This window comes from Agelaius phoeniceus, chromosome 8 (genome assembly GCF_051311805.1).
Source record: "Agelaius phoeniceus isolate bAgePho1 chromosome 8, bAgePho1.hap1, whole genome shotgun sequence".
Classification (NCBI taxonomy): domain Eukaryota; kingdom Metazoa; phylum Chordata; class Aves; order Passeriformes; family Icteridae; genus Agelaius; species Agelaius phoeniceus.
Window position 1 is genome coordinate 32,946,333 of NC_135272.1, and position 14,493 is coordinate 32,960,825.

The 14,493-nt window shown below is 45.6% G+C and overlaps 1 protein-coding gene across 1 annotated transcript in view; it reads right to left on the reverse strand.

Annotated features, from left to right (window-relative positions):
- The window catches only part of GLIS1 (GLIS family zinc finger 1), a 180,161-nt gene that overhangs the window by 17,327 nt on the left and 148,341 nt on the right, over positions 1–14,493 (reverse strand). The window contains 3 exon segments of the mRNA XM_054638514.2: positions 4,153–4,303; positions 9,440–9,572; positions 12,691–12,801. Coding sequence (XP_054494489.2) covers positions 4,153–4,303; positions 9,440–9,572; positions 12,691–12,801 — 395 coding nt within the window.

Here is a 14,493-nt window from a genome sequence, read left to right on the forward strand (position 1 = left end):
AGATTTTATCCTGCATGTTTACTTTCAAGCTTAAAAACATCAGGGATTTCAAATCTGGTGTTCCCTGGTAGAGCAGAAGGGAGGCTCTGTGTACCTCATGTTACTTCCCATAAAAAGAAGTGAAGGACTAAGTTTTAAACAGAGAACTCTTTACACTGAGGTATTCCTGTGGTATTTGAAATAACAGGTGCTAAGAAGTGAGCAAACAAAAACTCTGATGTTTAAGCGCCCTGATTAAAATGTCTCTTTTCACTTGATAGTTCTTAAATCCCATTTCTTGTGATTTTTTGTGGGGGTCAGTGTCACTTCAGGGGGGTCTGGCCCCTGGTTTGAGTGGGCTGCAGTTGGCTGGGGAGAAGTCCAGGCAAAGGGAGTTGTGTGAGCCCTTCCCTCTAACCTTGCTTAGAGCTAATCCTTTATATTAAAGGCTCACCAGATTTGGCTCAGAGTCCTCATTAATCACCACCTCTGCCCATCACAGATGTCTTAATCCTACTATTTCTTCATTTACTGGTGTGTTTGCAGAGCAGAAACGACCTAAATTACCACAGGAGTATTAAAAAAATGGTTTCACTTTCCTTTCCCTTGGAGACACATCACCCTCCCAATCAAGTCATTATTTGTCAGTGCCCCAGCTCCTGTTGGGAACAGAAGTGCTGTTTGTCACAGCAGCACAAGTGACAGAGAGCCTCAGTCACACCACAGGGATCGTGTTCAGCTCCTACAAAGCGACCTTGTTGGGCCATTGCACTAAATTGGTGCAAATCCCAAACTTGGTGCCACCACTCAAAGTCACTTAACTTCACTCAGATCAGTTTCATTAAAGCTGATAATTTATCACACTGAATATTCTAAATTGCAATTTACAGAGATGGTCTACAAATGAAACTAAGTACATTTTTAGATGACTTGGATAATAACAGCTAAAAAAATAGTGGAAAGCAAGCCAAGTGCAACATTCACCCAAGATTTAATAGTAAAAGCTGTTTTTCTGTCCTCACTCTGCTACAAATCAAAATAGACTATTTCTGCAATGGGCAGAATGAAACCCAGTTTGACATTATACATGGCAAATGCTACAAGAAATGCTAAAATAAACTCCTGCTACCTGAAATAAAAAATAAATATACATTTTAATCTGGATCATGCCAAGCCCATTTTCTGCATGCTGAAGTATTTCTCAGCCAACCACTTTTAGCTAAATTAATATCAATATACGTAGATTTTTTTAGTGTAGCATACACTTCATTCCAGAATTTGAAAAAATGTGCTCCATATTGAATAAAGCCAGTATAAATACATTCGGTAATGAGGTCAGATTTTGTTAGAACATTTTCAAGTGAATTAGATAATTTTGTCAAACTATTTAAATGTCTCAGCAAACCATTTGGGAGAATTGACTGCTGCACTTGGTATTGACTTTGGCAAAGGACAGTGTAACATAGGGCTTTTTTGGTAAAAAAAAAAAGAAAAAGCCTTTAAATCAAATTCTGAATCTCATGTCAAACTTGAGTAGACTATTTGTACTCTGCCTGTGTAGTTTTTGGCATCTCACACATTTGATGACTCAGTAATTAGATTTCTTGATAGTAATCACTTGGTTCCTGCCACAGCCTGCACGATGTGATCCAGCCTTGTCACGGTCCCCATGCCCAGAGCAGGAATTCTGCAAACCCTCTGTGTGTGCCAGAGCTGCAGCAGTGCCATGCAGGGAGGCAGGGGAGGGCTCCCTTCCCACTGCAAGCCCCAGGTGCATTCCAGGAGGGATGGCACTGCCAGGAGCTGGCCAAGCTCCCAGCACGCCTTAGTGCTGTGATTTTGTGTTAAGTGATTTTGCCCAGTTAAATGGATGGATGCTTTAAAGAAAACTCTGCTAAATGAAACTCAAGGACTATTAATTAGTTCACACAAAGTTTCTGCACTTGCAATTAAGATGTCACGTATGGGCAGCAGTCGTGAATAATGTAAGCATAAAGCATTAAATACAGCAGGAGGATCTTGGACTGGGAATGACAATGCTGAATGAAGATTATTTTGAGTTTAGAAAACGGTATTTGAGATGGTGAAAAATTCCAAGTAACTATGTCATGAAACTGGATGCCCTGTTTTAAAATAACTATTCAGAAATACATTCCAGTCTCCATTCCCTGATGTTTGGCTCATGGTTAGGAATCTGTTATCTCACTCCCACATTTTGTCATAGGATATTTGGGCAAAGACTTTACTTAGGTACATGAGCACTGAGATAAGAAATCAGCACTGTTGTCTCCTCAGAGAAAGAATCTCAACTGCACTGAAGCTGGAACTGGCAGAGACAGTTCTGATGGAAACTCTGGTGTGTCTGCAGCAGGAGCTCAGTGAGAGGCTCAGCCCACTGCCCATGGTGCTCCTGCTGGAAGGGAAGTGCTTTGCTCTGGAATGGAGACACCAGGGGCAGGAATGAGAATTCATCTGGGGGCTTCCAACCCCTCAAACTGCAAACCTGTCTGTTGCCCTCGCCCTGCTCAGGCCTTTGCTTTCATTTCTTACTAGCAGCACCAGAATACAAAGTGCCTTAGAAACAAATCCACCTTCCTGACAGCCTGCTAAATCCTTCCCACAGTATATCCTTACTTTATTTCATTCTTGGTTGGGATTTTTGCCTTAACTCCCCTAGGAACCAACTCCAAGAGGAAAGAGCTGAGCAGCACACTGGGAGCAGTCAGAGGGAAGGATCCCACTCCAACAGGCTCAGGCTGTCCCATTCTGCAGGGAACAACAGCTCATGGATGACCTTTGGAATGTCTGTCTCCATTCCTATTTGATCTACTGCCATGGGAATGAGTCTGCCAACAGGAAATACAAGGTTGGGAATGTGGCAGGGCAGGAGAAGGGCTGGGCACAGGCATTTCATGGCACAAGGACAGGATAAGTCTGTCCATCACACTGGGAGGGGACACTGGTACTGCTACCAGCCGAGGTCAGAAGAGAAGGCTGAAGGAGCAGAGGGCACAGAAGCTCAGCTTGCTGCAGAATTCATTCCCCAATTAGGAAAATAAGAAGGACTAGTTTGCTCCTAATTGAATTTCCTCAATCAGATTGTTCTCCAACCACCCCAGGTGTATATTTCCTTACCACACCTCTTCCATGCCACACACACTCTGCCTTCTGCCCTTTGCTTAAAATCCTTCTGGGCTTTCCTTACACCATATAAAAGAAGGGAAAGGTCAATCACTGGAGGGGATGGGAAAACTCTACATTTAATTGCTGCATTTGCTAAAGGACACCAACATGTTCCTAGGGAAGGAAAATCCTTTAATCTCTCTGTATCTTAAATTCCCATCAGTAACGCCAAATCAGAGTCTGTTCCCCATCCAAAGTGCTGGGAAGTAAAACTGTAAGTAAGAATTTGAATTTGTAAGTATGAGTTGAATGAGGCCAGGCACCAAAGAAATCTGAGTAAAAAGGTTAGAGCAGTTTTGTGGCTTGCAGAGATTCTTTACTGTTGAGATGGTCTGAGAGCCTTGACACGGTGCTTTAGAAATCTCACACCCTGCAGCCATGCAACTGTATCCCTGCTGCAGCAGTGCAATCCTACAATCAGTGGGATTAAACACTCTTCCCTGATTAGGATCTGGCCTGCTCCTCAGAGGTGCATTGCAGAAAACCTTATCAGAGAGCAAGGAAGTGAGAAAGCCGTGGCTCTGACACTGAGTGAGCCTTACTAAGGCAAACACGGCCTGATTCCTGAGTGAGTCATAGTTCGGGTTTTACCCTCTGAGAGGTTTCTCATGTTAGCTGAGAAAAATTCTCTGTGCTTATCCAAACTTATGAGAAGTCATCCAGGAAGAATTAAAAAACAAAATTAAAATCTAAATGTAACTGCATGCTATGAAGAAAAAAACCCCATTGTGTTTTGTCAAAGACAAGGACAAGGCCCTGAACAACCCGATAACGATGTCCAAGTTTGCCCTGCTTTGCACAGGGCATGGACGACATGACCTTCTGAGGTCCCTTGAAAACTAAATTATTCCATGATTCTAAACCAAACAAAATTGCTTTGTTTGGGCCAGTGTTTTCTTTTGAACAGCATCCATGCAAAGTAAAATAAACAATTCATCCTCCACGATCATGGCAGACACAGGCCCAGCACGTCTCGCATCACACACATACCCGTCCCTGGCACTCTCCAGCGGCGACTGGTGCTGATGTGGGCTGGGCAGGGCGGAGTCCAGGGGAAGGTGCCTTGAAGGAATGTCATGAGGAGGTGGCAGCACACCTGGGGAGGGGCCGTTGTGGCTGCTGCTGGATCCACTGTACATGCCTGGGAACACACAGCAGTTGCAAAACAAAGTAAGCAAGGAAGCGTCAGTAAGACCTGCAGAGTCCCCAGCTCCTTCCCTATCACCCCCAACCCGAGCCACAGCCCCACAGCAGAGCCCTGTGTGTCAGTGAATCCCCCTGTGCCTGAGCAGCACTCACAGCTGGGCCACGGCACCTTGGCATGTGGGTGTCTCCTCTCTGACCCTGCCAGGTGCTCCTGGACTCTGCAGAGCTGTAGAACCCTCCTGACAGCCATGAGGGCTTGGTGGGACTCCCAGCCTGCCTTTCCCATAGCTGTGAGAGAACCTGCAGTGCTCAGGGGATGGAGCTCACACAGCAAAACAGACCTTGGTACCCTGGGGTTTTGCTGTTCATTTCAAATTCTGTCATTTGACTTTCCATTACTAAGCTGCTGGACATCCCAGACTATTTACAAATATGACATATTGATACAAAGGAAACCGCAATAAATTAAATGCAAAGAGGAACAAGGAGAATTTTTTAATGAGATCATGAAAACAGGTTTGCTCGTACAGAATTACCGAAGGAGTGTGGGTGTGCCATTTTTGGGGACTCACTCTCCTCTACCATGGCAGCAAGGCACCAACAGCCAAGTGCCTACCAGGCCCTCAAGCCTACCCATTGTTGAGGAAGCTGTGTCCAGGGCTCTTGGATGAAGATGCTGGAATTTAGTTTTTTGGAATTAAGTTTTTTTCTCCCTCCTGAAGAGTGACCATGCACCAAGACAGGCATTGCCTGCAGGGCCCTCACACTGACTTTGGTGAAGGCTGCACTGAGGGCAGGTCTGTGTGGTGACAGACACCACAGGAGTGCAAGCATGGAGCATGCAAATGCCACCTTATGACAGGGGAAAAGGGCTGCCTCCTCGTCAGGCTGCTCTGGGAAAAGTCTATTCCTTGTCCTTCTCTTCCCAGTTTTTCTGCCTTTCTCATCTCCAAGTTTTGCCCACAACACATCTGCCACAGTTCTGTCCCACCCTCCCAGGGATGTGCACGTGGATGAGGAGCAGAACTGCCACTCACACTGAAGTGTGTGAGCAGCAAGTGGGGTCTGCCAGCTCCCAGTGTCCAGCTCCAGAGCACAGAGACCCCTCTGGGGCCTGTCTTTGCCATCTCTCCTCCTGAACCATTCACTGTTCTTTCCCACTCAGTGTGTGCACATCCAGGACAGAGCCATGTGCCAGCTGTGTCCCTGGCAGGGCTCGGGACTGCACCCCTCCCAAACCCTCCCAGTGACATGGAGCAAGCAGAAGGCAACATGAAAATCCAGAGCTCTGGGGAATGTGTGACACCCTTGGGGTGGAGAAGCAACATCTGAATGTCAGCATCTGTTTCTGTGTGTAACTGAAGAGCAGAAGCACTGAGGCAAGATTCCAGCCACCTTTGTCAGGGGCTTCAGATGAGTCAAAAACCCCTCATGAACAATGAGTCCTCAGCTGCTGACAGATCTAAAGCAACAAAACTGAACCACATCATCTCTGTCTCCAGCTAGACAGAACATTTGTCAACCAGCCAGTGAAAACAACTTGCTTTCTGCACTGCACACCAGACAGAGGGGGCTTTAAGAAATCAGATGTTCCCAGGTGATGCGAGGATTTATTTGTCAAAGCCTCTTCTGGTAACAGTAAGTCAGTAGCAAGGATGCTACATTGTGGAAATGCTTTTCCACCGGTGGTTTCAGTGCATTTCACAATACAACAGTTTCCACTTCCCTCAGATCCTCACTGTTCATACATTTGATGTCAGGCTTGAAGGATGAGCCAAATTTGACCTCGACTGTTCAGTGTCACTTTGCACTTCAGCTCTATTTCCCACAGCAGCAGCTCAGGTACACTGACAGCACAGCCTGGAGGAAACTGCAGACCCTAAACCAAGCTGGTCATGCTCTAAGGCTCCCACACTGCTGGCCCAGCAGTAACTTGTGCAAAAAGCTCCAAACCTCACAGAAAAGGGTCATCTTAGCAGTATGGTGGCCAGCAAACACACTCCATGTTTTATTTTTTCAATCCCACCCCTGAACAGTTTATGCATGTTCAGGATGTCTCTCTGGCCTGTTCCTAGAGGCGATGAGAAAGACAGAGTAGCTGAGTACCTACGATCAGCATAACCCTCTAGAGGAGCAAGAAGATGTTTAAAAAACCACCCCACAACTCTGTGTGGGCAGCAGCCGAGTCCCACATGATCTCTGCACCCAAACCCACCACATGAGAAAACCAAAAGAAACCAGAATCCCTGGCACCTCCAGTTTCTGCCAGGCCCAACCACTCTGCAGAGGAATTTACCCATCTGTGGAACTGTTGGGGTGAACACCCAGTGCCCACTGCTGGGCTTGAGGAGTTTCTAGCTGGGGACATCCTCTCCCAGATCTATCTTTGACTTCCTGATCACACCTTCTCAGGGAAAAGGCCCCTGCTTGGACCTGGGCCCTGAGGCTCAGGGTTTGTCACCAGTGAGTTCTCCTGTCCCTACACCTCAGTGCAGCACCACTCACACCCAGTTTGGCACGTGGTGTCCCTTGTCCCCACATCCCCCCCAGGCCATCCACACCATGCCCTGTGCTGCCTCACCCCAGCTCCCTCCCCACAGACCAACAAATCAAGGGGGGAAGAGCAGTTGCTAATCCAGTCTCAGTGTAATTTTCAGTACTTGCAAAATTTCATTCCTTTTAGTTTTTCTTCCATTTCTTTCAGCACTGAGCACTAATATTCTGTGTACCTGAAGTCTTTGGAGCTGCTGTGAGTGAGTCCTGCAAGGGCAGCCCATGCCAGGCCTGTGCACCTTGGGCCTCTTCACACATTGACCATCTCAGCTTGTAAACACAAGTCATCAATCAGTATTTTAAATGGCTTGGCCTTTAACCTTAACATCTGTGGCCAAAACAGTGTCCTGAGCATCTGTGACCAGCAGCCTTTTCCCCCTCAGCTTTATGCTGAGAGCAGACAAACAATAATAAAACCCAGAGAAAATGCCTGAGTGGGACCAGAGTGACACAAGCTCTTGTCCACAGGCAGAGTTAAATGTTGCAGCCATTATGCATTTTAGTTATGAGGAGGGAAAAAAGAGGAAGATCCCAGCAAACAATGGGTTCCTCTGACTGCAGAAACATTCCTCTGCTCACTGTCTTACCTACTTTGAAGTCAGACACAAGGGATGGGGCCTTTTTTAATATTTCATTTTTTTCTGTGATGGGCTTTCATCCCTGACATATTTAAAATGTGCTTTAACTTGGAGAAAGACAAAACTGAAATTCTCCAGGAATCCAAGTGATCCCTAAAGCCCAGAGCTCTGCACATTAATAATGTGGTTGCTTTGAAAAAAATAACACAAAAACCAAACTCAAAAGCCCAAACCATGAATGTTTTCATATTTCAAGTGGAATATGAGGACATCATACAATATATTTATCCATCTATAGCCTACATACAGAATTATAACTGATTTCTCAAAAAATACTACCTCAGCTTATTTAAAAGAGCAAATGTGCCATCACTGCAGACTATAGGTGGCAGCAGGAATGTCCTCATGCTTTAATTCTGTAAGGGTCAGCACTTTGGTTTATATGCCCTAAATAATGACAGAGGAACAGCTTTGCCTGTGGATTGTACTGCACATAGGATGAAGCAACTTCTGTTTCACTGCAAAACACTCTTTCAAATCTTGATTTATCTTTCCCTGGCACTTGTTCATACTGTGCATTGATGGGGTCTCATATGGAGCGACCTGATGGAAGTATCAGGGAAGATTTACAGGTTTTTTACAACATCCTGATGATGGATTGATATAATCAGCACGGAAATCATATCAGACAAAGCCAGAGTTATAGACAGATAAAATCCTTCATTTCACAAGAGATTCTCTGAAATGACACCGAGGGGTTAGGGATGGTCTGTTTATCTGTGAGCTAATAACTCTTTTCCTGTTTTATTGTTGTCACTTGAAATCTGAGGCTGTTTCTGAGGTTCTAAACTGCAGCCTGTTCCTAGGAAAATGTCACTGCTCTTGCCTGGAAGGGGGAGGCCAAGCCATGCTCCTGCCACACGGGGCTGCCGAGGGGACAGCACAGGCCACTGCTGCCCTCACAGACCTTATTCAGAGCAGGTGGCACAGGCAGAGACTGGAAATCAACCCCAAACCCTCCCAGCTTTCTCACACTTTTCAAGGAGCCACATGTAAGCCCTGAGTTCAGACTCCCAGGGAAAGTACATCAGAATGATGGGGTATTTCCCTTTCTACTCCATTCTGTTCACCACTCACATTCCAACATTTTAATGCGATTTGAACTAGAAAAGAGGATAGGAGATGTTAAACAAAATGGATTTTTTGTTTTGAAGATTTGGAGTAATCAAAAAAAAGTAGGAGATTCTTGCAGAAAGCATATTACAATTACACTGCTGGCCCTTGGGAGTGCCCCTCTCTGCCACCTGAACACAGGACCTCAAAATGCACATCCCTGATTCAGGATCCTCTGCTGGGATTCTGCTGTGAATCTGTATCTTATTTCACAGAGAAGGGAATGGAATCCTCCTTTTCTCTTCCTATAAAATGTATAGAAGTGTCTAAAGTCCCTGAAAAGGGCCAAATCTTGTTCAAGCAACAAGAACAAAAAAAATACAGAAAGGAAGATTAAATACTAGAAAGAATTATTAGACGGTTTGACATTTCAAATTCAAGTTTTCTCCCATTCATGTATAACCATATTTTTTTGTTATAATCCAAAGTGCATCACAACACTCAGCCTCCTCAGCTTTCCTGCAGCTCCTGAAGAAAACTCTCCTGGTGGGACTCTGTGCCAGAGCATCCACCCAGACTTAGCACAGCTCTGCACCTGCCCTCTGCCCAGGCCAAGGCTCTCTTTGAAAGAACAATGGATGGAGACAGACTCTCAGCCGGGCTGCTGCCCCTTCACATTAATTAACAGAGAAATTAACAGGTGCTATTTCTCTGACTAATGCTGAAAAACCAAAAAAAGCAAGGCCCTAGTGAACAACACACATAATTATTTCATCTTATTTGTTGGTCTGGAGTTTATATCACCTTCCACAGTGACAAATCTTTTTTGCTTTGAATCCTCTGTTGTATGATGTATTTAGCATCACACTTATTAGAAGTATTCTTACCTGTAATTAAATCATGAGGAGCTACAGATCTGCCACACTTCCCATCCAGGATGTGCTGTGAAGATGTGTGGAGCTGTTGGATAGCTAAACATTCACTGAGTACATCTTGTTCAATATCAGTACAGGACTTTAACTACAAGAGGAAGATAAAAGAAACATTGTGTTACATAGTAAAACCAAATTATTTATAATTAACTTCATATATCTCCTTAAGGGTTATATATAGAAGGAAGAAATGCCATTCTTAGGAACTCAGTGTAATTAAGGATGTGTCTAGTACTTGGAATTTGTAATTAGAGATGACTTTGGTTTTCTGAAGTGCACAAGTTAAGTGAGCTAATCTTACATCAACAACCCGTTTGCTTCAAAAAATAATGTACCCTGTGTTCCTTCAAACCTTCCTGAGTAATTGAACTGCACATTTTCAGGCTTTCTGCAGATTCTTGGATTCTGTGGCAAAAGGTTTGCATCATCCTGTAACTGTGACACTTGGAAAGGCATTTGATAGGGAAAGAAAAGCGTTTGTGCTGATGAGATTGGAAGTGGCAGAGCGAGGCTGTCGGTGATGGGAAGAGGTTCCACTCACGTGTCAGCTCTGCTCCATAGAAATGAAAGCTCTGGCAAAAGGCTCTGAAGCAAACTCTCAAAAACCACAATGTCCATCATATTAAAAACAGCAGGAGAGGAGAATTAAGAAAGAAAAGCATTTCTAATTCTCTTTCAAACATGCTGATGCTGCCAAGCTTTTGTCATAACAGAGTGATCGCATTACACAAACAGCCATCATACTCTACAGCCATTAATAAATAGTTATTGTCCTTATGGGTACAGCCTCACATACCCATCTCCCCTGGGCTTGGGTATTCTAAATAAAGGGCCCAGGCAAACCTTCTCAGAATTCTGCTCTACAGCCATTTGTGGGTTTGAGATAAACATCTGACATTTGGATCACAAGTGCATCTGCAGCCAATTAAACTACTACTAAATTAACAGCTAACTTTCTCCTGTTTTGTTTCTGTAAAGCCTTTCAGAACAACCAAATATCACCACTGCACTAATCCTCTAAGCTATGAACTAAGTGCTCAGGATTCCTTTGATACAAGTCTAAGCTCAGGCATTTTGTTTTGTATCAGAGATGGCACATTTTGGTAGCATGTCTCAACCAAGACATGTTGGCAGAACAGCTTGTTAATTTTTCTTTCTTGCTAGGTCATTTCCACTCAGAACTCTTGGGAAGTTGATACCAACAGACAACTGCCTTTGCTGAGTTATAACCAAAAACGAGCAAGTGAGTATAAACAGTCTTTTCTCTTTTTTCCTACATCTGAAATCCAAAGTAGGCTGTTCAGTAACACTGGGATTCACTTAGCTGCGAAAGGTGTTGGGGTTTTTTAATATATTTAAGTGAAATACTTAGGGGGGTCCTTGTTTCTTTATCAGCCAGGTTTGCTTTGATCCTTTTTAAGAGAGCCTGACCAAAACACAAAAATCTGCTGCTTTTTCAGGTGCCTTTTCATTTGAGGAAAAAAAGCCACAGGATCAAGTATTCATAAAGTTATCATGGATAAATGAGACAGGAAATCTGAAGATGATTTCAAACCACTGGAGGAGTGCACATTTAGACTGGTCTACCAAATAAGGTGTGGGAGGCAAGTTACTAACATTATTGTAAGATAGATTTGATAAGTCTATACAAAGCTGTGTACATGCACAGAGGAAAATTCCTCAAGGCAGGAGATTAAGTGATATGAAACCCTGGATATTGATGTCTTGGTGCATCCAAGCAGCCTGAGTTTGCAGCTGCTGTTAACAAATTTGTCCTGGATTGATTCTGTGCTTCAGGCCTCCTGCTGCTGGTGCAGGAAGTACCTTCTGCCCTCTCACACAAAGTTTGGATCTGGGTTTTCTTCCCCACCTTGCTCTGCAGAAATGGAACGAGGCCTCAGGAGGTGCCAATGTGTAACAGTGGGGACTGTCCCTAGATGTAAGGATGGTGACACGTTAATGCATTCAGCTCACTACACAGAGCTGAACAAATGACACCCAGGTTTGGTGTTAGGAAGCAATTCCCTCCTTGTTTCTCTGAAGTATGCCAGAAACCACAGGAAGGAAAAATGGGGATGTTCTCTTCTTTGGAATAGGGAGCACAGATGCTTTCCACAATCTGCTGAGAATTTAATGTAAGAAATCTTCCTGTTGCAAAGATTTTGCAATTGCAGAAGACTGGTGGAACAGCCACCCTCTTTTTGTGGCCAGTTACTGCTATGGCCTTCTGACTCTTACTCTCATTACACAGAATTAATTACATAGAATTAATCAATTACTGCCATGGCACGCTGACTCTTACTCTCATTACAAGCTAAAGGTAAATCTAGGGAAGTGTTGGGAATTTTGTGACCTGTGGGACACAAATGCAGAGCACATCCTGTGGAACCTTCTAAAGCTGAGAGCTGCAGGGAAACCACAAGGCCTGCTAATACAAAACTGGGATGGTAAACTGGGCAGTGGCCAGGCTAGATAAAACTTTTGAGTGGAGCTGGTATGTGCACAGACCTGATTCCATGGACACCTGGATGGTGCTGGGGCTGTGTGTCCCCCAGGCACAAAGCTCACCATGCAGTGAGTGATCCCTGAGTATTTGACACAGCGTGCAGAGCTCTGGTCACTGATGTGCTGGGAACTGCTACTCACACTGCACACATCTGGCAGGGAGAATTTGGGGACACACAGCTGTCCTGGCAAAGGGGACTCTATGTTCAAACTGCTGAAAACTCTACGAGAGGAGCAGCAGGAGGGAAGGGGGCATGGCTGACACAGGGACACCTCTTCTATTCCAAGTCCTCTTTTTCTACATTTCCATTGTACCCTGGCTTAGTTTCATTTGTATTTTAGATGATCTGCCAACTTGTATTTTAGTAATTACCATCAGTCAGTGCTGATTGCAGAGACTCAGTGCATGGACATTTTATGTGAATGACAGCACAATTTGGGCTTATGTATGAAAGATGAACAGGAAAATAAATGCTTGGACAGAAAGCGTGGGGCAACTGAACTTAGAGGGTGGCAGCCTTTGAAAGTACACAAGTTGGTTTGCTTCACAACAGTGATTGAAAACCAGGAAAATCAGCTCCATTTATGTTTTCTTCTGTGATACTACAGAAAAACTGATATGCAAAGATATGAATTAGAGGTAAATGAAAAATGACTGCATTGAGGAGCTCTGGGGATGTGCCACTCCTTGCCTCTCTTACCTTCTTACGCACCTGCTGCTCTTTGGCCGAGTGAGCCTTGACGTGCTTGCGCAGGGAGCTGGGGTCGGTGTAGCGCTTGGAGCAGCCGGGAATCTGGCAGGCGTAGGGCTTCTGGGGAGGAGCAAAGGGACACGTGTCACACCCCAGGAGGGGCACACACACACTGTGGGACATGTGGCACACCCCTGTGCCCGCCCCAGCATGGGCACACACACTGTGGGACACATGTCACACCCATGTGCCTGCCCCAGCATGGGCACACACACTGTGGGACATGTGTCACACCCCTGTGCCCGCCCCAGCATGGGCACACACACTGTGGGACATGTGTCACACCCCTGTGCCCACCCCAGCATGGGCACACACACTGTGGGACAGATGTCACACCCCTGTGCCTGCCCCAGAATGGGCACACACACTGTGGGACATGTGTCACACCCATGTGCCCACCCCAGCATGAGCACACACACTGTGGGACAGATGGCACACCCATGTGCCCGCCCCAGCATGGGCACACACACTGTGGGACACATGTCACATCCCTGTGCCTGCCCCAGCATGGGCACACACACTGTGGGACAGATGTCACACCCCTGTGCCCGCCCCAGCATGGGCACACACACTGTGGGACACATGTCACACCCATGTGCCTGCCCCAGGATGGGCACACACACTGTGGGACATGTGTCACACCCATGTGCCCGCCCCAGCATGGGCACACACACTGTGGGACAGATGTCACACCCCTGTGCCTGCCCCAGCAAGCACAGGGAGCACACACAGTGTGAACCTGAGCTGAACACACTCAGCTGAACCTGAGCTGTTCCCTGTCTTTGCTGGGCCCACGTTCGCTCTGTCTCCTCTGAGCTCACCAACCAGGCACGATGCAAACAGAAGTGATTCTGCACTGGCACACTGGATATGGTTCATTGGGCTGAGCTAAATGCTAGTGAGGTAGAACTGAATGGGTTTTGAGAGCATTTCTTTATTCCCTAGCCTTTACAAACAACATTATCATGGCATCAGGCAGTATAATTATAAAGACAGACATTCTGGTTTGGAGTTCTGATTTACATAAATGTTCCAAGGATTGCTGGGCACTGGTGAGACCCCACCTCAAATCCTGGGTGCAGCTTTGAGCCCCTCGTGACAGGAAAAGCATTGAGGGCCTGGAGCATGTCCAGAGAAGGGCAATGGAGTTGGGGAACAGTCTGGAGAACAAGGAGAAGCTGAGGGAGCTGGGGGGGCTGAGCCTGCAGAAAAGGAGGCTCAGAGGGGACCTTCCCAGTGACTGAAATCCTCACCAAATTCTTTTTGTGGCTATGCCTATTCCTAGCAAATGGAACACTATCTCTGGGTTACAGAACAAACTCCAAATGAAGGTGCAATTGCCAAAATGAGCAAAAGCACTTTTTATTAAGTGACCATTGTCTTAAATGCCAGCAAAACAGTGCTGCATGGCACAGCTCACAAAGCTTTCAAGTTGAATGGAACATTCTTTTGTCCTCTGTTTTCTTGCCTCATCTATCAACATTACCTCAGCCTTATCACTAGGACTAGCAAATCCTTTTGGTGTCTTCTCAAAGGCAGAAAACTGGTTTGCCATGACCTCGATGTCACATTCTTTAATCCCCTTGATTTTGGAAGGAGGATGCACAGAAGGGAAAAAAATCCCACCAGTTTTGGGAAAAGTGACTGTGAGGTCCTGTAAACCCAGTTGCTCTGCTCCTGGAGGAGTGCTGATGTGCCCTTTTTACCACAAGGACAGACAGGTTCCCTTTGTTCTGCTCCTGCCTAGGAGAA